Here is a 20,493-nt window from a genome sequence, read left to right on the forward strand (position 1 = left end):
TTGTTAGTTGACAATTTTTTCCTATCTCTTATAGGAACCGAGATAATTGAGCTCAATACATGTACAGAATGGGCCAATCTATGGAATCTAAACAACAAAAATTACATGCAATCAGTTGATGCTTGATTTGATCAGCTCTTATTTATACGCTTCTGGCTCTTTTTATTTTTATATGTTTCTTTTCAAAATTATCTATTATTCATCAACTAACCCCCATAGCAACATATGACAATAGCAGCATTAATTATTCATCGCTTTTGAAACATCGAGATCCTTTTCTTCTTCTTTTTAGTCTTGTGGTTTTCCCTATTTTTTGTTATTACGTTTTTCTTTTCTCTCTTTGGTTCTTGGTTCTTCATGTCATCTTCCTCTCGAAATTTTGATTTGGAATATGATGAATATAAAGAAAGAAGGAATGCTGCTGGAATGGGAATTCGAGCAAGTTCGAGGAACGGGCGATTCAAACCGGTAGATCAAGAAAAGGAGAAAGTTAAGAAGGAAATTGGGGATTATGGATTGTGAGTTTTTGATTTGTTAAATTCTTGAAACAATTCCCCGCTCACACAGACCCAAAAATGAGTACCAAATGCAAGGATACAATGAGCGAAGCTCTGACCTTGGTGTTGATCCTTTGGCATCTGTCCGAACTCTTCGAAACAATCTCCGAGTGATGTCACTGGAGCATCGAGACAAGGATGAGCCAGTCAAGGCTCATTTGTGTCAATCGGCATGTGATGACTTGTCAAAAGCCGAGAAACAACTCGTCGATCTGAGTCACAAACGAAGTGATGCAGTGGTTCGAGGAGATACGAGACAAGTAGAATCAATTGCCAAGGATATGGAGAGAGTGAAGTCAGATGCCATTCGAAATGCCTACTCAGATTTAATGATGGAGGATGGAGCGATGAAAGCATTTGGGGTGAACTCCAAATGGACTACTGATAAGAATCCGATGCCCACTGACGACTGGAAACCGATGACACCTATGAAGCCGAGGAAGAGAGCAGAGACACCAAAAAGATCGGAAAGTCGGCAGAGTGTTAGACGAGGAAATAATGATAATGGGGATGGGAGAATGGCATCGAGAGCGAGCTCAAGGTCCGCGGAGAGAAGGGTTATACCATCGGAACCGGAGAGTAGGAAGGTTTGTGTGGGTATGGTATTGTTGATAGTGAAGCGATCAAAATCGGTTTTATATGAATGCATCCTAATAAAAATAAGCAATAAAAATTGAAAAAAGAAATAAAAAGCGATACAAATAGTTACAAGTAGCAGAGTACAAAAACAAATATACCTTGTTCGAGATACGGTAGATTTTTGATGTTTAGTAATAAACGAAAAATATCATCTTCGGGGTCAGTGTGGTTTCAGGCGAGGAATAGTGGCCTAACTTTCTCAACGCGACCTGTTCTAGGCCACAGTAGTAGATGGTCTAGAGTTGGTCCAACATGCACCCGATGTATTTTCAAGACCATTTAGCACGATGTCCTAACTTTTTCAAGTTGATTTTTCTAGGCCATCTTAACATGGTGGCCTAACAATTCTATTTATCTAGGCCATGGCGTTTAAATGACAAGAAAAGTCTCCAAATTAATACTAGATGATGTCTAGTCCATTTGGCATGGTGACCTAGAAAGCTCAACTTGAGAAAGTTAGGCCACCATTCTAAAATGATCTTAAACCCCACAAAGTGAATATCAGATCATTTCTAAATGTAAGCCATAATAGTTGGTGGCCTACAAAACTCAACTTGAAAAAGTTAGGCTGCCGTGCTAAAATGTTTTACTAGGCACTGAGCCCAGTTTAGGTGTTTGAACGTTCGAAATAAATTTTTTGAAAATATCCGGAAGGTTTTTTAGGGCACATCAATTTAGATTCCTGTACTTCAATTATTTATAGCCAAAAGCAACACGAAAAAACCAGCGTCTCTCCACCATCGGACATGTCCCTGAAGCAATCCCAGTGGATTCTCCATTAGCTGGTGGTTCTACAGTTCAAGATGATCCTTACAAAATGCCAACTTATGTTGGGTACGTCTTATTACTTTTTTTGGTCCCCCACCCAATCTTTTTTCTAGAAGATGCCCCCACTGTCAGCTCACCGAAGCTGGGCTCGGAAAACCAGGTGGCATGGAGAAGCATTATGCGAGATATTGTAAAGTGATGACCAGCTGCAAGTACTGTATGAAGGTGACTATGGTTAGGTTTTCAAACTACAGTTTCCCGTTTAAAAGTTTTATGTGCAGGTTTCCCAACTAACTGATCATCTAATATATCGTTGCGAATTCCTTCAAGACACCATGGAAGCTTGCAACGATTGTGGATTGGCTATCGAGAAGGAAGATCAAAAGAGAGGAGCCAGTCATCCAATGTGTAGAGGTCGACGTCCGCCTCCTGGAGCACAATGGTGTCCATTATGCACGATTGCTGTGGAGGATAATGAGGAGAATTGGAGGGAGCATCTTTTGAGCAACTGTTATAATAATCCGAGACGGGATGGACCGGAGAAGGATCCGTGGGAGATGAAACAGCAACAGGATGATATTTTGTGAGTCGAAAGAAGTCTTGAGGTAGTTTACTGTAATAATATTTGATTTCTAGAAAAGGAGCTGCCGAGAAGAAGCGTCAAGAAAAAGAAGAAGAGGAGCAGGGGAAAAAAGAAGCGGAATTGAAAAGACAACAGCAACAAGTGGTTGTGAATAATACTGGATATCCGGGAAGAATGATAGATGCTGATAAGTTGGTTGTAGCTTTGCAGGAGATTCAGGAGAGGAAGAAAGCAGAGAAGAAGAAGAAATTGAAGGATATTGAGAAGGAAAATGCGGCAAATTGATTTTTTTTGAAATTTTCTGTCTGATAAACTGTCAATATTAATGAAACTTTTTTATTGGTGGCCTGAAAAGTGAGTGTTTATTTATAAAACTTCTGGATCTTGAGATACAGAAAAATAATCTTCTTTGATCAATTTTTTTCATCTATGTTTCTCTAGATTTTAGTAGATTCTTTGAGAAATCATATTTTACTTTCTGGATTCTTGACTCTTATCTGGAGCTCCGTCGGCTATGGCGAACCGGAATTCATAGCGAATTTCGGTATGTCAATGGTTTAGCTGGTTCTAGAGTGTCCTGAAGGTGAGAATGTGTCTTTTGAATTCTCCTAGAATCTCCTAGATTTCCTAGAATTTCCTAGAATCTCCTAGATCTCCTAGAATCTTCCTCACTTTCTAAGTTTCCCTAGATTGTAGTAGATTTTTCGAGAAATCGTTTCTCACTTTCTGGATTTCTTTCGGTCTGGGTGATTGTGCGCCACCAGAGCCACTTCTACAAAGGCGTTTGACTTCAATAAATTTTTTATTTTTGTTCACAAATAATTGACAACAACTACAATTACAACACTGGCTAATAGATAAGAAACTGGGCTACTGTTTTCAAATTCATAATCCTCAATATGAATTCTTTGATGTGTTCCAAATATCGGTTTGAAGTCTTCTCGATTCTTTGGACATCCACTAAGTGACCATCTTACAATATCAATGTTAAAGTAGTGCATGTGGTCTGGAGTCGAAAGATTTTGTATTTTGCTGCTGGAAAAGTTGTATAAATTGTCCAAAAAAAAATGATAAGCGAACACACACCTGCAGAATGGTTGATCGGTTTGCTCGCAAATGACGAAAGAGTCGCCTTCCCGCATTTCGTTGTTGTACCAAATTTCAGTTCTCGGGTGATAAAGCGAAATGTTATCAATGTTATCAAAAAATGGGACTCTTGGAGCATAATCATGTGCGTGGATGATATGGTAGGAGTAGGGAAACTGCAAAGTACGCTCTATGGAGAAAGTGCACTCTGCACTAGTGTCAGCTTACATTTATACTGTGCCACATTGCAAAGTCATAGTCTGTACATCTTGGGCATCCTAACAGGACCACTTTCATGTTTTGGGGATTGCTCATTCCGGTTTGAGCAATGTAGGCAGAAGTGATTAGAGCCAAGGATGCTCCCATAGAATAGCCGGTGACCTGAAAAACGAATCCTGGGATTCTGAGTTTTGTTATTTTTAGAAAAAATATCCTAGAATGTCTAGAAACGTTATTTGAGAAACAGGAATTTTGCAATTTCGAAAAAAAACGATATTTCAGAAATTTATTATTTTGATTAACCTGAAAGTGTGAAGCTAAAAATTTCCTAGAAATCTGTCTAAATATCATTTTCCTATTCCGGCTGGGAGCCGAGAAACAGTTGTTTAAAGTTTGGAAGGTTAGAGACGCAGTGTGTCTCGTTAATTTTTTTCAGAAATCTCCTTAAATTCTGAATTCCTAAATTTCGATCATTTTCTTACCCAGATTTCAAAATCAGGATATTTCCTTATCAAGTTATGCATACACAGGTGGATCGCGCAGAACACTATATGGGCGCATTGTGGCCCATACTGGGAATGCGCGCATATAGCGTTCGTTATGCCCGCTATATGGGTTGGTGGTTGCTGGTCGGTGGTGGTGGGCGTCGAGTAAGCAGGGAAAGCATATGCCCAGTCCGTGCTCGCATATAGGTTCCATATTCCCTCAACATTCTAATCGAGTGCTCGAGAACTGTAAACTTCGATCCCATATATCTCATTTCCTGTAAAAGATATCAGAAAATGATCAACTGACAAAATGTTTATTATAATATCAAAAACATGCTGTCAGTTAACAACTTTTTGATATCTTTCACAGGAACCCAGATAAATTAGCTGAAAGTTAAAGGGGAAGGGGTGGATCATTCTATTATGTGTCTTCACGGAAACCTGATAGCATTTACAGAACATGTAAATGTTTTTTGCAGAAATAATAGCTTGAAACTCTTCTCTTGATATTCTCAGGATAAATTTTTTGGTTCTCAAAGAATTGTATTTATGACTGTTGACTATCGAAAAATAGTGTTATCGGTGAAAAGTAGTTAACCAAGACAGATCGGAAAACATATACAGGTGCTGGATTTTAGGCTTGGAATTCCATTAAACTTGATGGGAATTTTGTCTTTGAAAAGTTCAACATTTTCTGCAGGCTGTGTTGCGACGTTTACTCCAAAAAAACCTGTCAAAATCCGGATTTTATGTTACCATAAAATCCCTTATGCTCTGTCTGCTTATTTTACATCACAATATTCTATATTTCCACATGAATCGGATTTTTTTGCCCATTTAATTTGGTAATTCCGCTGAAAAAGTACACAACGACGCTCCGACATCCCGCATCGCGCGTTGTTTACCGTAAATCTACACTCAGATTTTCGATGAATTTGCAGATATTTTTGCCTATTTTTGTTCGATTTTCTTTAATTTTTCACGATTTCACAGGTTTTCTTTACAAATTTTTCACTTGCGAACTCATTTTCATCGTTTCTAGCCGTTTTCCTCGGGTTTCTATACATAAATTCCTAAAGAAATAATTATTTTAGGCCCACCGATGGATTCCAACGCCTCACATTTCTACCTAAAGCTGAAAACCAAAAGTTTTCGGCGGATAGCTACAGGTAAGAAACATGCATGACATTCAGTTTCTCACTGACTTTATTTTTTTAGAAGCGGAGCTCGGAATTCGGTGACAACTAAACCCTTCACCGTCTCCACTGGCCACACGACAAGTGAAAGAAACAGCACCGACAGAAAAACGAAAAGGTTAGCGAATTTTGTGTTTGAAACGCTCGAAAATTATTCGATAAAAGAACACCTGCGAAATTGTTTTCACTGAACTTGTAAGGAGCATTCTACTCTTGTGTCTATGACTCCAGTTTTTCGGAGCTTTCGAAACATGATGAAAAACGTGCCAAGATTTGCTAGAGGTATCGCTTCACACGAAATTCAGCTCTCTCAATAAATCATGTATACGAATTTGCAAAAGCAGCTTCGTTTTCTAAGTACTAGGCTTGACAAATTTTTCGGTGTGAATAAGTAAAACTATCAAAAATTTTCAAAATATATTCAGTTTTTCAGAAAAAAAACAACCAAGAGCAACTTCTCGATTGGACTGTCGTCTAATGGATATAGAGAGGGAGAAATGCGACGAAAATATCGAGTCCAAGGAGCCAGGAGACAAACATGTTAATTTTTTTTCTTTTTTCTTTTTTTTATGTTCTTTTCACTTCATTTTTTTTTTGTCCTTTTTATTAATTTTCAATAAATTTTTAATGGTAAACACTATTTTCAGTTCACAGAGAATATTAGGACCTGGGGGAGGGGAGGAATTGCTGCGCGGCGGCGTGGATCTTATACAGTACCGGTCAAAAGGTTGTAAACGCAGGGTTTTTCGAGCATAACTCAACGAATACCCAACCAAATTCCGTGATTTTTTTTCTGGTAACTACAGGGGCAAGTCAAAAGGTATGACTACGGTCAGCGAGTTGTACGCAAACACGCTGACGCGATTCTGCAGATTTTTCAGTTTTTCGAAAAAATCGGGGTTTTCGCCCTTTTTTTCAGACCTATTTTTTTTCAAAATTTATCAATGTTTTCAATGTTTTTTTAGTAGCTTTTAGTTTTCAGGTATGCCAAGAGCTGGGAAAAAGCGTAACTTGACCATTGAGGAGCAAAAAGCCATTTTTCGGGGACACCAAAATGGAGCATCTTTTGGAGATCTAGCTTCTCAGTTTGACGTAGGAAAACCATGCATTTCTAGATTTCTGAAGCGCTGGAAGAGCCACGGATGTAAACCAGTAAAGTATCATATCGGACGCCCACGTGTCACTTCTCATCTGGATGATATCAACACGCCCGCGTCTCCAGAAGCAATCCAAGATTGACTGCGCCTGCGATTGGACGGGAGGTATTTTTGATTAGTCCGGTTTCCCCATCGACCTCGACCGTCAAACGTCGTTTGAGAGCAGCTGGAATCATGGGAAGACGTCCAGTTAAGAAGCCGTTCATTTCGGAGAAGAACAGAAAAGCCAGAGTTGCCTGGGCGAAGCAACACCTCAATTGGACTCGTCAAGATTGGAACCAGGTTTTGTGGTTGGACGAAAGCAAGTTCATGCTTTTCGGAAGCGACGGGATTCAATGGATGCGGCGTCCAGTTGGCTCTCGGTATGATCCCAGATACCAATTACCAACCGTCAAGCACGGTGGAGGCAGCTGTATGGTCTGGGGTGTCTTTTCCGGAAAAGGCATCGGACCGATTCATCGCATCACAACTATCATGGATCGCTACGTCTACAAGGATATCCTAGAATCCAAAATGCTGCCACATTACAAAGCCATGGGTCGTGGGATCGTTTTCCAACAGGATAACGATCCGAAACACACTTCCAAATTCGTCAAGGTACAAAAGATTCTGATGTCTCAAAATATTTTCGATTTTAGGATTGGTTCTCCAGCCGCAGAGTTCGCGTTATGGATTGGCCAAGCCACTCCCCGGACCTCAATCCGATCGAGAATCTATGGGATGAGCTGGAGAGAAGATTGGCAGGGAAAAAAGCCAAAAATGTGGACGAAAAGTACCAACAACTGGAAGAGGAATGGAAGAAGATCCCACAGACAGTAATCGACAATTTGCTCGACTCCATGCAGCGCAGATGTCAGGCTGTCATTGACTCTCGTGGCTTTGCAACAAAATATTAGATTCAATTTGTTATTTTTTATATGTTTTGTGTTGAATAAAAGTGGTTTTCGGAAATTATGCTTTTTTGAAAAATTTAGGTCAAAATTTGATTTTTTTTTCGAAAATTCAATTTTTTCTCTAAAAAACGTTATTTTTTCAAATTTTTGTATGAAACTTGGCCACGATTTGGCAAACCTTTACAGAAATATCTGGTGAAAATTTTGGCTCGATATCTGCTCTCAATAAGTAGTTATGCTCAAAAAACCTTGCGTTTACAACCTTTTGACCGGTACTGTATGCTTTAGTCGGCGCGTGAATCCTATATGCTCGCACGATGCGCCCCTATATGTTTCGTATTGCGAGCATATACGGCACCGCGCGATCCCATATAACGTTCCTCGCGATCCACCTGTGTATCCTCTCCTAATCCACCGTACCAAAGCGACTCGAAATTATCATGAAACACCTTCGTGACTCTTCCAACGCCCAGAAAAGGTACTGTTCCGCTGGAAGTCTATATTATATGAATTCCCAATTTTGAATTGTTACTTTTCATTTCCGACTTTCCACAAATCATAATACTGATGAACTCCATGTGATCCACGAATTGAGAGAACAATCAGTTTTCTTGTAGTGTCGTAACCAGTGAATCCGGCGCATGTTACATCTAAAACTTGCGGGTACTGGATTTGCTCGGCCCACTCTGTACGTACGATTTGAGCTTAACTATCTCGGTTCTTACGAGAGATATCAGAAATTTGTCAATTGATAAAATATAGGTGATATTATGATGAATATTTTATCAGTTGACATATGTTTAATATCTTTCACAATAACCGAGATAATTGAGCTCAAAGTTCAGGGTGGGATTCTATTTGAGCAAATACCATATTCCGAAAAAAAAGATTTTACCTGAAAACAAAAATGAGCAATTGGCTTCTCTATGTTTGTATACTTTCATTGTAGGAAGGTTATTACTGAAAAGTTAGGAAATTTGAAGCATACTGTATTCTATTAGAAGTCCAACCAACCCGTCAACTTTGAGCGCATATATTATATATCTCAGTTCCGAGAAAGGTATAAAAAAGAGTTCAACTGACAAAATGTTCATCATAAAATCAAAAACATTTTGTCAGTTGACCACTTTTTGATATCTGTTACAGGAAGCGAGATCCATGAGCTCAAGGTTGGTATTAAAGGGGATACGGTAGCTTTTTTGAAAACGAACTCGAGACACTTTTGTGGTTCGCGTGTCTGCCCGGCAGCAATCACAGGAAGAACTGAATATCTAACAAATTCATCTGAATAAGCATACTGTAGACCAGGCACTGATGGACAGTTTATAGGTAGCTTAAATGATTTATTTTTGTGTTATATCCGGTTACGGTACTTGGCTTACATCTACTGTTCTATCGCAAAGAGTTTTGGGCTTATCAGTACTTAACTAAAAAAAAGAAAAAAAGAGGCCCGTGCATTCCGGGACCTGTAGCATGATAAGGAGAGTGACAGGTGGAGAAGAACATAATGTGACACCTGAAACTAGAGAATACGACAAACTAAACAAAAGTTTTTTCCGGTGAAAATTTTTTTATGTGACAAACTGTTTCCCGTTTTGGGATCAGTGACGGTGCGTTTAAAAACTTTGGAACCGAAAAAAAAACATTAGAAACCAACAAAATTCAGAAAAGCGGAGAGGAGGGAATAGGGGCAATTAATTATATTAATTTAACGGGTCAATTAAATGCAAGCTATTTAAATTAATTCTCTAAACGAGTACTTTTTGGGGGGAAGGAAACACTTAATAAAATTCAAAAATAAATCTACGAGGCTCATGCTCATGAGACTGAGCCGCACACAAAATTGAACAAGAGTGCAATGGATATACATAAAAACAAAGACAGAGTGGGGGAAACCTTTGGTTCATGGAAAACTATTAGGGGGGGGGGGGGGGGAATTCAGACATGCTATAGTGTCTACGGAGTCATAAGGACTTCAGATGAGACAAGAATTAATTTTACATAATGTGTGTGGGGGGGACTAAATAAATAATTTTGATTGCTCAGATTCACACGAAAATATAGTACTGCTTCTTGTGAAGGAAGAGAGACAAAATTGGGCAGAATTTTCGGAAATTTCCAAAGCTAGAATCACAAAAATTGAGGTGTGGGGTGGGGTGCAGATAAAACGAAGAAGAATAAATTACACAGCGTTTTGAATTTTAAAATTTGAGTGAGCGACATTTCAATATCCGTAAGAGGCTGAGATTGCAGAAAACGGCTTTCCGGGAACATGATCCAACATAGTAGCCGAATTGCGATTGACGATTCTCGAGATGACCGACGAGTTGCCGCGGGACGAGTGATGGTTGTCGAGCTGATCTTGATGGAGCAAATACTGTGGACGTTGATGACTGTGATGAGCAGCCGGATGATGTGGTGGACGTGGAAGAATCTGAAAGCGACAAAGCTTATTTATATGAATGACTTTCTTTTCATACTCTGGTCTGATCTCCGGTGCGAACCATCGGACGATGATCCGCGCGAGATTGACCCATCTCATAATGCATCCGATCCCAACATCCTTCGCAGTAATATTGAAGACAAGACGAGTCACCACAGTAGTACGGAGCGTAGTTGTGCTTGCACAAATCTCCTTCGCACTCGTCGCAGTACTGATCTTCCATCACATATGGCTTGATTTCAACGCGTTTGTTAGTCTCCGCATGAGTCACTTGGACGAATCTGCCAGAGATAGCACGAACGAACGACTGTGCAGTGGCGAAAGTGACACGTGCAGCTCCCTTTGGGTACTTCAGCTCTGGGTCTATATCGATTCCGACATAAGACACTTTTCCGTAGTAGTCCTGAAGGCTGCGAGCTAAATCACAAGCGCGAGTGGGACGAGGAACACCACCGATGAAGACGGTGCGCCGTGGATCGACGGTGACTTTTTCTTCAGAGAAGTAATCTATATCCGAAAGTCTCCATGGGCGGACCTGAACTGCTTTGTCTTGCATTGTTGGTGACGAGAGTTGGAGATAGTACCTAAAAAAGTGTTCAACTTTTTGTCTGTGAATTCTTTCAACATCACTCACTTTCCGTCATAGAACTCGCAAGCGTTAACAAGGTCTTGAACCGAATCCTCGTGTGTGAAAACGAGGAAAACGTATCCAGAAACCGAACGCACTGAAAATGAAGGTTTTACAAGTCTCGGTTTCTTGTACTCACAGTTACGCCGTCCCATTTCCGATTCGTACATGTCACTCGCTCTGCCATTGTGTTCAGGGCGGCGTGGCCAGTCAATCAGTACTTTTCCGAAAGAGCCAAAAGTTACATAAACTTCCTCTGAAAATACGTTTGATTTCAAATGAATCACATATTCGCAATAAACCATCAGGTACATCAATTGGAAGACCGCCGATGAAAACTTTGCGAGAATAGAGTGGTTCGGTTGAGAATGGCTGCTTCTTGGTCAAGTCCAAACAGCTTTGAGCAACACTTTGAAGAGGCCGAGTCAATGGAACCAAAGTTGGGCGAGTCGAAACGGACGCTTGCGGATCGCTAAGAACGAGGAAAAGGCGATCGTTTTGATTTTTAACCTCGACAATTCGATTTTTCCTTGCTCCGGAAACGCGCATACTGTTAGACGGGAGCATTTGAGACTTCGAAAATCCGTATGAACCAATCGAAGCCGCTTCGTTCGCAGCAAGAAACGCTTGAAGCGCAGCTTGAGAAGAAGAAATCGGTTGAAACGGCATGTTCTGAATCGCTTGCAACTCTTCTGAAATGTTAAATTTAGCGCTTCAACAGTTGAAAGTAATAAATACCAGTGAACTGTGTCAAATCCATGGATGGGTCGCTCTGAAGCATCATTGAAGGCTTATGAACAGGCATTCCCATCAAAGACGGTACATCCCCGGAACCCATTGCCATTTGGAAATCGAGATTGCTGTAGGGATTGGCTTGTGGGGTGTAATTGAAGCTATTGGCAGTAAGCTGTGCTCCAAAGTATCCATTAGAAAGTGGCGAGCCAATCACTCCGTTCCCGTTTTTCTTCAACTTTCTCGTCATAAAGTTACTGTTCATCTCGAGATTGGTCACATCTGTCGCGAGAAAAGAGTTTCCCGCTCCAACAGACCTCTTCGCCGAAGCAGCGGTTGATCGCCGATGATTTTGTTGAGCCCGTGAAGACGTTTTCACGTCTCCGCACGCCTTTAACTGATGTTGCATCACTCACTGTAAATAAGAAACGTTAGAAAACCTAAATTAATCAATTGAGAAAAATATAGAGTGAGAAAATAGGTATATTCATGAAAATGATTGAAAATTATGAGAAAAAAAGTGAAATGTGTGCGAAGATCTGGAAAAACTCTGCGTCTCTTCCAAAGCCCATAGTGAGCGAAACTCTCCTACTGTAAGCGCAGAAGGGCAGATTTACAGAAAACTTCGAAGTGGAAAATTGCTTTATTAAAAAAATCAAGGAAAGGAATTGAGGTTTTTAGATGAAAATGACTACAGAGACAACAGTTACAAAGGCTTTGCCGTACGGAATGCCGTCGGAAGAGATAAAAACTGAATATTCAAGTTGAAAAAAATCAGAAAAGGAGAAATTAGTGTGAATTTAAACCGCTATTAATATAAAAGATATCATGGACAACAGTAAACTCTGAAGAGATAAGTTAACAATTAAAAATTTGGAGAAAATTAGAGAACGAGTCCTCCGAGAGAGCTCACACATTTCAGCTCGCACGGAGTCAACAAAATGAGCTGGAAAGCGTGGCGACGCGGCCGTTCGTGACACCGTGACCTAGTTTCGTTTTTTTACGTGAAACCTTTTTTTAACTGTTGACCTAAAAGCTGACCTTTCAAGGCCTGAGAAAAGTGGGCGGAAGAAGCCCGAATCTTTATGTGATTGTCAACAATAAACAATAAAATTATTCGTTAAATATATTTTCAGCGTTCATAATTATTGAGTTCTTCACTGTTGAGCATACGAACTTCTATCCTTGGGACATCCATCTCTTCCCCATGCAGGCATATTCACATTGAAATAATAAATGTGGTCCCACATTGATAAGCCTTCTTGTACAGTGTCACTACAATAATTTCCATCCGCTTGCTCGCAAATTTCATATTGATCGGTTTCGTTCATGTAGTTGTTATACCTAAAAATGTTATCTGGTTATACTTAATTCTTAGCTAATTTTTCTTTGCTATTATACAAGATATCAAAATTGTGTCAACTGATAAATTGCTTAGCCTAATATCGGAAGTGTTTTGTCAGTTGACACATTTTTGATATCTTGCATAGAAGTTGAGATAATTGAGCTCAAACTTGTGGGGTTTTTTTACAGGCTCAACGGTAAATGTTCTGTGGACCCACCAAATTTGTGTGCGCGGATGGTAGAGTACTGTAGTGTTGGTGTGAGGATCGATTCTGAGCTGTCTCGCAAAAAAGTCGGCTCGGTGAATGATGTGAAAGGAATAAAGGAACTGAAAACAAGATTGTTAGTAGCAAAGCGTCCCTGTCACTTACTGTATTTGTATACCAAACTGCAAAATCATAGTCACCAAGTCTCGGACTTCCAAATGTCACAACTTTAATATCTTCTGCTTTGTACAAACCAGTGGTTACGAGATAAGAAGATGCAACTCACGAAAGCATTCCTCCGAGTGAATGTCCATTGATCCATAATTCAAATCCAGGATATTTATACTTCAAACTTCTAAGATCCTGTTGTATTCCTCCATTTCAAAGAAACATAAAAGAATCGTAGATTACTTTGAAGATATTACCATTGATATCAGGATACCACTGGATTCCTCTGAAAGAGAACAATGCAACTATTTCTTTCGAATTTTCCAAACTCATTAATAAATCCATTATTCAATTGTTCACTCTGATCAGTTCCACTGGACCCTCTGAACGAGAGAACGATCACTTTTTGGGTGACGTCATAAGCGGTGAACCCACGACATGATATCTGAACGAACTCCTGATTTTCAGAATTTAAATTCGTACCACATACTCGCATTTCCCTCCGAACAAGTAACGGCTCGAAGTTTGAAAAGTTTCATCGTGGGAATTTGATTTCTGAAAAAAAATTCGAGAGAGATTTTTGATCGACAATTTTCAAGAAAATTCATTCTTTGAACTCAATCAAATGATGCGAATTGCAACAATGATGCGAATTGCAACACAACCCAATAAAATTGTTTGTAAAGAAGTTAACTTTTGATCTCAAAAAATGTTTAAAACTCACCCGAAAAATTTTTGTATCTGATCTCCATGAGAAGCAGAAGCAAAAGTTAGCTGTTGGGTTCTCATGAAGCTATCATCGTAGGCATATTTAGGAAGAGCTGGACAATTTAGTTGGACCTGAAAATAAATTCAGTTTTACTGGTATTCTAAATTTATACTAAATTTAGCTATAGGGACCCAACCAATTACAATAACCTAATTTTCTTGTGTGTTCAGATGACCGGATTTCCATTGGGATTTGTTAAAAAAGAGGGAGAAGAGGGGCCCGAAAAAGTACCGTAACCCAAGTTTCTGGAATTTTCCGATTGTCCAGAATAAAGAAAATTTAAAAAATGTTTTTAAAAACCCGATAATTTCAAAAGTCGAGCATTTTCATCACATTCAGATTTTTCAAAAACAAAATGTATTTACGAAAATTCAGAATCTTTAAAAAATATATGGGTAATATCTAAATAACTTCTGGGAAATTTTTTTTGAGTTCTCTGATACTTTTACTTTGGAAAATCTACTTAATAAAGTTTTTGAATTTCAGAATCATCGAATACTTCGCATTCTTGGATTCTTTGGAGTTTGTGATATTCCTATAAGTTTCAAAGAGTAGAAAAATAGAGCTTCATACTTACAGTAATCTGAGTTTGACAAGAAGAAAACGTAGTATTACATTGAGAGGACTCCACACACCAGCTGAAAATTTTCGATCTTTTAAAAAATCTTGTTGAATGAATCTCACATGTTTCCAGAGCTCACACAACTCGAGCAGTTATCTGCGGATGCCCCAGTTAATGAGCTCAAAATAAAAATAGCAAGAAAATTTTCTAGAAACATTTTTGACCGATCAAAAAAAATGTTGCTAAAAAGAGTGCATAATTGACTCATGGTCAATATAAAAGACAAACTGATAAGAAAAATATGTATTTTTTAATAAACAAAAAAATATTTTATGGTTGAGCATAAACACTTCGATCCTTTGGACATCCATCTCTTCCCCATTCTGGTAAATTCACATTGAAATAATAAACATGTTCCCATATGTTCAATCCTTCTGTTCAACTGCACTACAGTAATCTCCGTCAGCTTCCTCGCAAATTTCATATGGATCCGTTTCATTCATGTAGTTATTGTACCATACTTGAGTTCTGGGATGGAACATAACCGTTGAATTTGTATGTGGATCAATTTTGTTGCTCCTTGGGATGGTGTCATTCCGATGAATGATGTGATAGGAGTAGGGGAACTGAAATACCATTTCTAAGGACTTAGAATTTGGAAACCTGTAGCCGAAAACCAAATTGCAAAGTCGTAGTCAAACATGCGGGGAGTGGCCATTGTGACGACTTTTATATTTTCAGGTTTGTATAATCCAGAAGTAGCAACTAGAGATGCCGCAGTCCATGCCAGTTCTCCTCCGAGAGAGTGTCCATTGATCCACAAATCACATCCTGGATATTTATACTTCAAACTTCGAAGGTCCTTTTCTATTCCCCCATTCCAAAGTAACATAAACCAGTTGTAAATGATTTTGAAGATTTTTCCATTCACACCGAAATATGATTGCAGACCTCTGAAAGTTATTCATCGAACCGATCTTGTAAACAGGGCCCTGCCATATTTTCTTTTAGAATCAATGTTTCTTGACCAAATTAAATCTAATAGAACTCGACGAATGCTACAAAATAATACTATTTGGAAAATTGTATCTTGTATATGAACAAAGTAACGGGTCGAAAAAAGTAGGCATGTTCCCTTTTTGGCTTGTAACTTTGTTCATAAACAAGATACAGTTTTCAAAATCGTATCAATTTGTAGCACTTGTTGAGTTTTATCGGAAAAAATTTAAATGGTCTGAAAATATTGATTCTAAAAGAAACTATAGCAGGGCCCGGTTCACAAGTATAAACTTAATATAACTCCTTGAACCCACAAATTATCATATCCATCATACAGCTGTTGGAGCTGATCATCTCCATCAACTCCCTTGAAGGAAATAACAATAACTTTTTGAGAAATATCATAAGCTGTGTATCCTGTGCAAGTCACATCTGGAATATAGAACATTTTGAATGACAAGTCGTATAGGAACGGAAACCTGAAGCATCTGAAGAGCAGTTTACGATACGGATATTGAAGAACTTCATTGTGGGAATTTGATTGCTGGAATTCAGAATAATTTTGTAAACTTTGCTGTTTAGAAACTCACTCGAAACATTTTTGTATTTGATCTCCATGAGAAGCAGAAGCCAAAGTTAGTTGTTGTGTTCTCATGAAATGATCATCGTATGCATATTTAGGATCAATCAGAGTCGGACAGTTTAGTTTCAGCTAGAAATAATGGATAACTTGCTTCTTTAATTAAAATTACAGCTAAATACCGAAATTTGAGTTTGGCAAGACGAGAAATTCGATTTGCATTCGGAAGATTCCACACACCAACTGAACACACAAGTTCAATAGTTGAAAAAAAAATCATGAACTTACACATTTCCAGAGCTAACACATGTTGTGCAATTTTGAGCAAAAACTTGGAAAATAAGAAGCGAAAACACTGCGAAAATCAGATACATTTTGTTTGGTAAAGTCAAAAATTGCAACATAATTTTAATGACTCAGTTTGTTTGCAAAGTTAAAAAATCTGATAGCGTGGTGTTTTTTATAGGACAGTAGTGCAAACATTTGCTGCTTGAATGTTTTAGGTCAAAATGAAGAAACAACAAGTTTTTCGATTTTAAGCTTGGATGAGCCCTCTGAAACGACAGGAGATTCACAGTACCGGTCAAAAGGTTCAGTTTGTGGTTTTCGAGCATAACTATTTTTTGAGCACCAGTATGGAGCCTAAATTTTCCCAGATGTTTCTGAAAAGGTTTGACAGATTTTTGCCAAATTTCATACAAAAAAAATACAAAATAAAAGTTTAGGACAAAAATTGAATTTCCAGTATCCTGGATTTGTTTTTAGCGGCGCAGCACCTCCAGCGTTTGAGTTCCACTCCTCGAGGGGCTTCTATGAAAAAAGTGTTGAGAAACAATTATTTTCATGTCGCCCACCTTCAAAAGAAGTAGTTCGTTGTAACAATAAAATCATTGAATTAATTTTTATGAGAAAAAAATGTCAGCGATAAATTTCAAAACATTGAAAGGTGTTGAATGGGGCTAGGAAATTCTTTCTCAATATTTTTTGAAATACATTTTTTCTATAAAAATAAGAACAAATTCATAATGTACATAGTAATCAGTTGAAACTCAAAGTTGTGCATATTCGCTGATATTCTGCGGACATCCATCTCTTCCCCACGCCGGCATATTCACATTGAAATAGTATCCATGATCTGTCATGGTCAATCCTTCTGTCACAGCCGCACTACAGTAATTTCCATCGGCTTCTTCACAAATTTGATATGGATCATCGATTTTCATGTAGTTATTGTACCAAACTTCGGTTCTCGGGTGAAACAAAACTGTTGTATTTGTATGTGGATCGATCACTGGGACTCTTGGAATCAGATCCAAACGATGGATGATGTGGTATGAGTAGGGGAACTGGAATTATTAATTTGTAGAATTTTATTCTGGTTCTGAAAGATACCGTTTGAGTGTACCAAAGTGAAAAATCATAGTCTCCAAGTCTCGGACTCCCAAATGCCACAACTTTGATATCTTCTGGTTTATATAAACCACTAGTGACAAGATACGAAGATGCAACCCATGAAAGCATTCCTCCGAGAGAATGTCCATTGATCCATAATTGAAATCCTGGATATTTATACTTCAAACTCCTAAGATCCTGCTGCATTCCTCCGTTCCAAAGCAATTGAAAGTAGTCGTAACCTATTTTGAATATTTTTCCAGAGTGTCCAAAATAATTTAAGAGACCTCTGAAAACAAAATTTCGCAGATGAAGACGGAAACTTCTTTTAATCTCACCCAGAGGCCATTCCATCTGCCATTTGCTGATTTTGATAAGGACCTTTCGATCCTCGGAAAGACATGATTATAATCTTTCGGCTGACATCGTATGCTGTGTATCCCATACAAGTGACTTCTGAAACTTTTCAAAATCTTTTTTGAGTTCTAGATCTTTCGAAACCTTCAGCGTTCGCGGAGCAATTGACAGTCCGGACGCTTAGCACTTTGATAGTTGGGATTTGGCTGCTGAAAGTTTAAACTTATTTTTCTTAGCTGCCATTCGAGAAAATCAACATTTTAAAACCATATTCCAGTATCCCAAGGAGGTCTCTAGTAAGATTTTTTGTTCTGCGCCGAACTACATTTCAGTATTGTAGGAACGAGATATTTGATCATTCCAGGTAAACGTGTAAAAGAATTCGGACGTTTTTATAAAGTCAACAACTGTAAAGTTGCACTGATAACGTTAAAGTCTGTCTACGACATGTCAAAATTTTTAAGACATAATCTCTTGTTTACGGTAAAAAATTTTCGGAAAATTGATAAAAATGAGGTTTGAGGATTTGCCAGGAATTTTTTTAGGAAGGAAATACGATAATTCTAATTTTAAGAACTTAATTTTAACATCTAGTCACAGATTGTTAGGGTGCAAAAGAAATCTTGAACTACTGTGGCGTCCAAAAGTCCCAATGCGGGGATTTCTGGGCTCAGAAAGTAGTTCAAAGGGACGTCCGAATTCCCACGATTCCTAATTTACACAGTTGCAATCAGTGCGACTGTACCCTTTATCGCGTCGAGACCCGCAAATGTACCATTTTACGAGGTTTTTAAAAAATTTGTTTTTTGAAGCGCAAATTTTTTGCGGGTCTCGTCGTTTTAGGGGTCTACGGGCAAACTTGTTTCGAGTGGGCAAATTGGAAACGTTGAGAATCTGACAGTCACTTTGGACTGCTATCTGGGCACAGAAATCCCAGATTTGGGAGCTTGCGGCAAAGATTGATCAAGATTCTTGCAAGCTCGAAAGTGTTCAAATTTGAAAATCATATTTTAAACGTATTGTTCAAGAACATCTAGTACAAGTTTTAACTGTTTCAAAATGTTGCCTATAAGTTCTATAACTAATAAGATTTTTAGAGCAGCTATTGTGATGGTACGGTGTACCTTTGAACGCACAGAAAAATTCCATATTATCTCCAGTAGAAGCCCACTCTTTATATGCACTTTGAACTCAATTATCTTGGTTTTTATGAGAGATATCAAAAATCTGTCAACTGATGAAATAGTGCTGATATTATGATAAATAAATCATCAGTTGACCACTTTTTGGTATTTTCAACAAGAAATAAGATAAATAGGCTCAAAGTTGACAGTGTGAAGTTTTCGATATCTTTTGAAAGAACCGATAATTGAGCTTTATACCGTACACAAATCCCAAATAACCCACTCAAAACAACGTTGTGGATTATCACAGTGTGATGCGGAGGCAAGAACCAACTGTTGGGTTCTCATAAAACTATCATCATACGCATATTTTGTATTTGGAAGGGTTGGACAATTTAGTTGCAGCTGAAAACATTTTTTTTCAGAACAATTTCACTCAAATCTGAAATCTCACTGAAATCTGAGTTTGGCATGAGGGAAATGTGTCGTTGCATTGAGCAGATTCAACGCACCATCTGAAATTTCTAGAGATTCATAGAAACCCAAAAGTTTGACACATACATATTCCCAGATTCAACGCAATTCGAGCAGTTCTGAGCATGGACGAAATAAAAGAAATTTGGCAGCAAGCCAAGTAGAAGTAATATCAAAACCATAATTGATAGAATGATTAAAAGTGATTTGATAATGGAGTACATCTTGAAGGGTTTTAAGAGGCGGCGTCTGATGAGTCAATTTTAGACTGTCTGGTGTCAAAGATGATAAGAACCAAAAAAAGTGTCAAAACAAGACCAAAAGAACATGATTTATTTTTGGGTAGGTGTAGTAGAATAGAGGTGTTCACTGAAAACACAAATTTGCATATTGTTTTTTGTTTTTCACGCTTGGAGGAGGTGCGTAGTAAAAATATTCAGACATTCGAAAAATCGGTGACCGTTGGGAACATATGAAGAAGTCTAGAACGCATTCAGAACTCATTTTGAAACCATACAATTGACTAATGAAAAATCGAGGCCTCTAATTTTATTTTTTCAAAAAAGATCCAAAGAGTATAATAATTTCTGAAAAGGCCAGAATCCAAAATTCAGTTTCTAGGAAGAACTTTGCAAAATTTTGAATCATATCTGGAGTTCACTTCCAAAAGGACTGAAGGTCAATGAGTTGGAGATATTCCTTTTTATAGAATTTTCATTGAATACTACAATTTAAGGGTACCTGAATGTATTCAATAGAAACTTTTGATATGGAACGTAATCATCCTTTTGGAGTATTCAACTTTTTAGCACAATACACAATACAAGTTTGGGTTCATGTTGCATTTGGAGTATCCAAAAAATCAGGCATAAAAATACGAGATCGTTAGAAAGGTGAGCATTTGGGAGAAATTCAGATTATCATTACTCGGTTAATTTCTTGGCTTTCTTCGGAAATCGAAAGCCCATGAAAATCGGAGTACTGCAGCAATTTGAACTTTGAGACCGCATTGCTAGTCTTGTTTACGAACAGTTTGAATATCCGTAGAATATTTCATCGGATCGGATTTTCAACTTCAGAATTTGAAAAATTATGGGCCTTTGATTAATTCTGGACCTCCGATTTTTTA

General features: G+C 38.2%; 7 protein-coding genes across 7 annotated transcripts in view; 2 read left to right on the top strand and 5 right to left on the bottom strand.

The window, feature by feature from the left end:
* Positions 1-2,832, top strand: part of CBG10121 — a gene marked incomplete at both ends in the record, with an annotated part of 9,011 nt that extends 6,179 nt beyond the window's left edge. The window contains 6 exons of the mRNA XM_045244289.1: positions 367-489; positions 569-1,144; positions 1,900-2,030; positions 2,078-2,198; positions 2,246-2,547; positions 2,601-2,832. Coding sequence (XP_045100809.1) covers positions 367-489; positions 569-1,144; positions 1,900-2,030; positions 2,078-2,198; positions 2,246-2,547; positions 2,601-2,832 — 1,485 coding nt within the window. The remainder of the gene's footprint in view (positions 1-366; positions 490-568; positions 1,145-1,899; positions 2,031-2,077; positions 2,199-2,245; positions 2,548-2,600) is intronic.
* Positions 2,833-3,359: 527 nt separating this feature from the next.
* CBG10123 lies at positions 3,360-4,551 on the bottom strand (the record flags this gene model as incomplete). The annotated part of the gene is made up of 4 exons (XM_002641731.2): positions 3,360-3,582; positions 3,634-3,809; positions 3,862-4,075; positions 4,535-4,551. 4 exons carry the CDS (start codon positions 4,549-4,551, stop codon positions 3,360-3,362), a joined length of 630 nt encoding a protein of 209 aa, XP_002641777.2.
* CBG10124 lies at positions 4,453-6,076 on the top strand (the record flags this gene model as incomplete). The annotated part of the gene is made up of 4 exons (XM_002641732.1): positions 4,453-4,502; positions 5,435-5,509; positions 5,559-5,654; positions 5,970-6,076. Coding segments are annotated over 4 exons (328 nt in total), but the record flags the coding sequence as incomplete, so codon positions are not given.
* Positions 6,077-7,888: 1,812 nt separating this feature from the next.
* On the bottom strand, positions 7,889-8,530 carry CBG10125 (the record flags this gene model as incomplete). The annotated part of the gene is made up of 3 exons (XM_002641733.1): positions 7,889-8,075; positions 8,119-8,236; positions 8,482-8,530. 3 exons carry the CDS (start codon positions 8,528-8,530, stop codon positions 7,889-7,891), a joined length of 354 nt encoding a protein of 117 aa, XP_002641779.1.
* A 1,280-nt stretch (positions 8,531-9,810) lies between these two features.
* Positions 9,811-11,798, bottom strand: Cbr-cpb-1 (the record flags this gene model as incomplete). Its single annotated transcript, XM_002641734.2, has 6 exons — positions 9,811-10,020; positions 10,067-10,613; positions 10,664-10,754; positions 10,797-10,913; positions 10,960-11,349; positions 11,396-11,798. The coding sequence occupies 6 exons, from the start codon at positions 11,796-11,798 to the stop codon at positions 9,811-9,813; spliced, it is 1,758 nt and encodes a 585-aa protein (XP_002641780.2).
* Positions 11,799-12,546: 748 nt separating this feature from the next.
* CBG10127 lies at positions 12,547-16,092 on the bottom strand (the record flags this gene model as incomplete). Its single annotated transcript, XM_045244291.1, has 9 exons — positions 12,547-12,733; positions 13,591-13,662; positions 13,832-13,947; positions 14,454-14,514; positions 14,955-15,064; positions 15,124-15,391; positions 15,752-15,869; positions 15,917-15,981; positions 16,028-16,092. 9 exons carry the CDS (start codon positions 16,090-16,092, stop codon positions 12,547-12,549), a joined length of 1,062 nt encoding a protein of 353 aa, XP_045094206.1.
* A 974-nt stretch (positions 16,093-17,066) lies between these two features.
* CBG10128 lies at positions 17,067-19,588 on the bottom strand (the record flags this gene model as incomplete). Its single annotated transcript, XM_002641736.1, has 7 exons — positions 17,067-17,363; positions 17,410-17,698; positions 17,748-17,865; positions 17,911-17,975; positions 19,174-19,295; positions 19,345-19,405; positions 19,452-19,588. The coding sequence occupies 7 exons, from the start codon at positions 19,586-19,588 to the stop codon at positions 17,067-17,069; spliced, it is 1,089 nt and encodes a 362-aa protein (XP_002641782.1).
* Between the last annotated feature and the right edge of the window lie 905 nt (positions 19,589-20,493).

Source organism: Caenorhabditis briggsae (genome assembly GCF_000004555.2).
Source record: "Caenorhabditis briggsae complete genome, chrIII, whole genome shotgun sequence".
Classification (NCBI taxonomy): Eukaryota; Metazoa; Nematoda; class Chromadorea; order Rhabditida; family Rhabditidae; genus Caenorhabditis; species Caenorhabditis briggsae.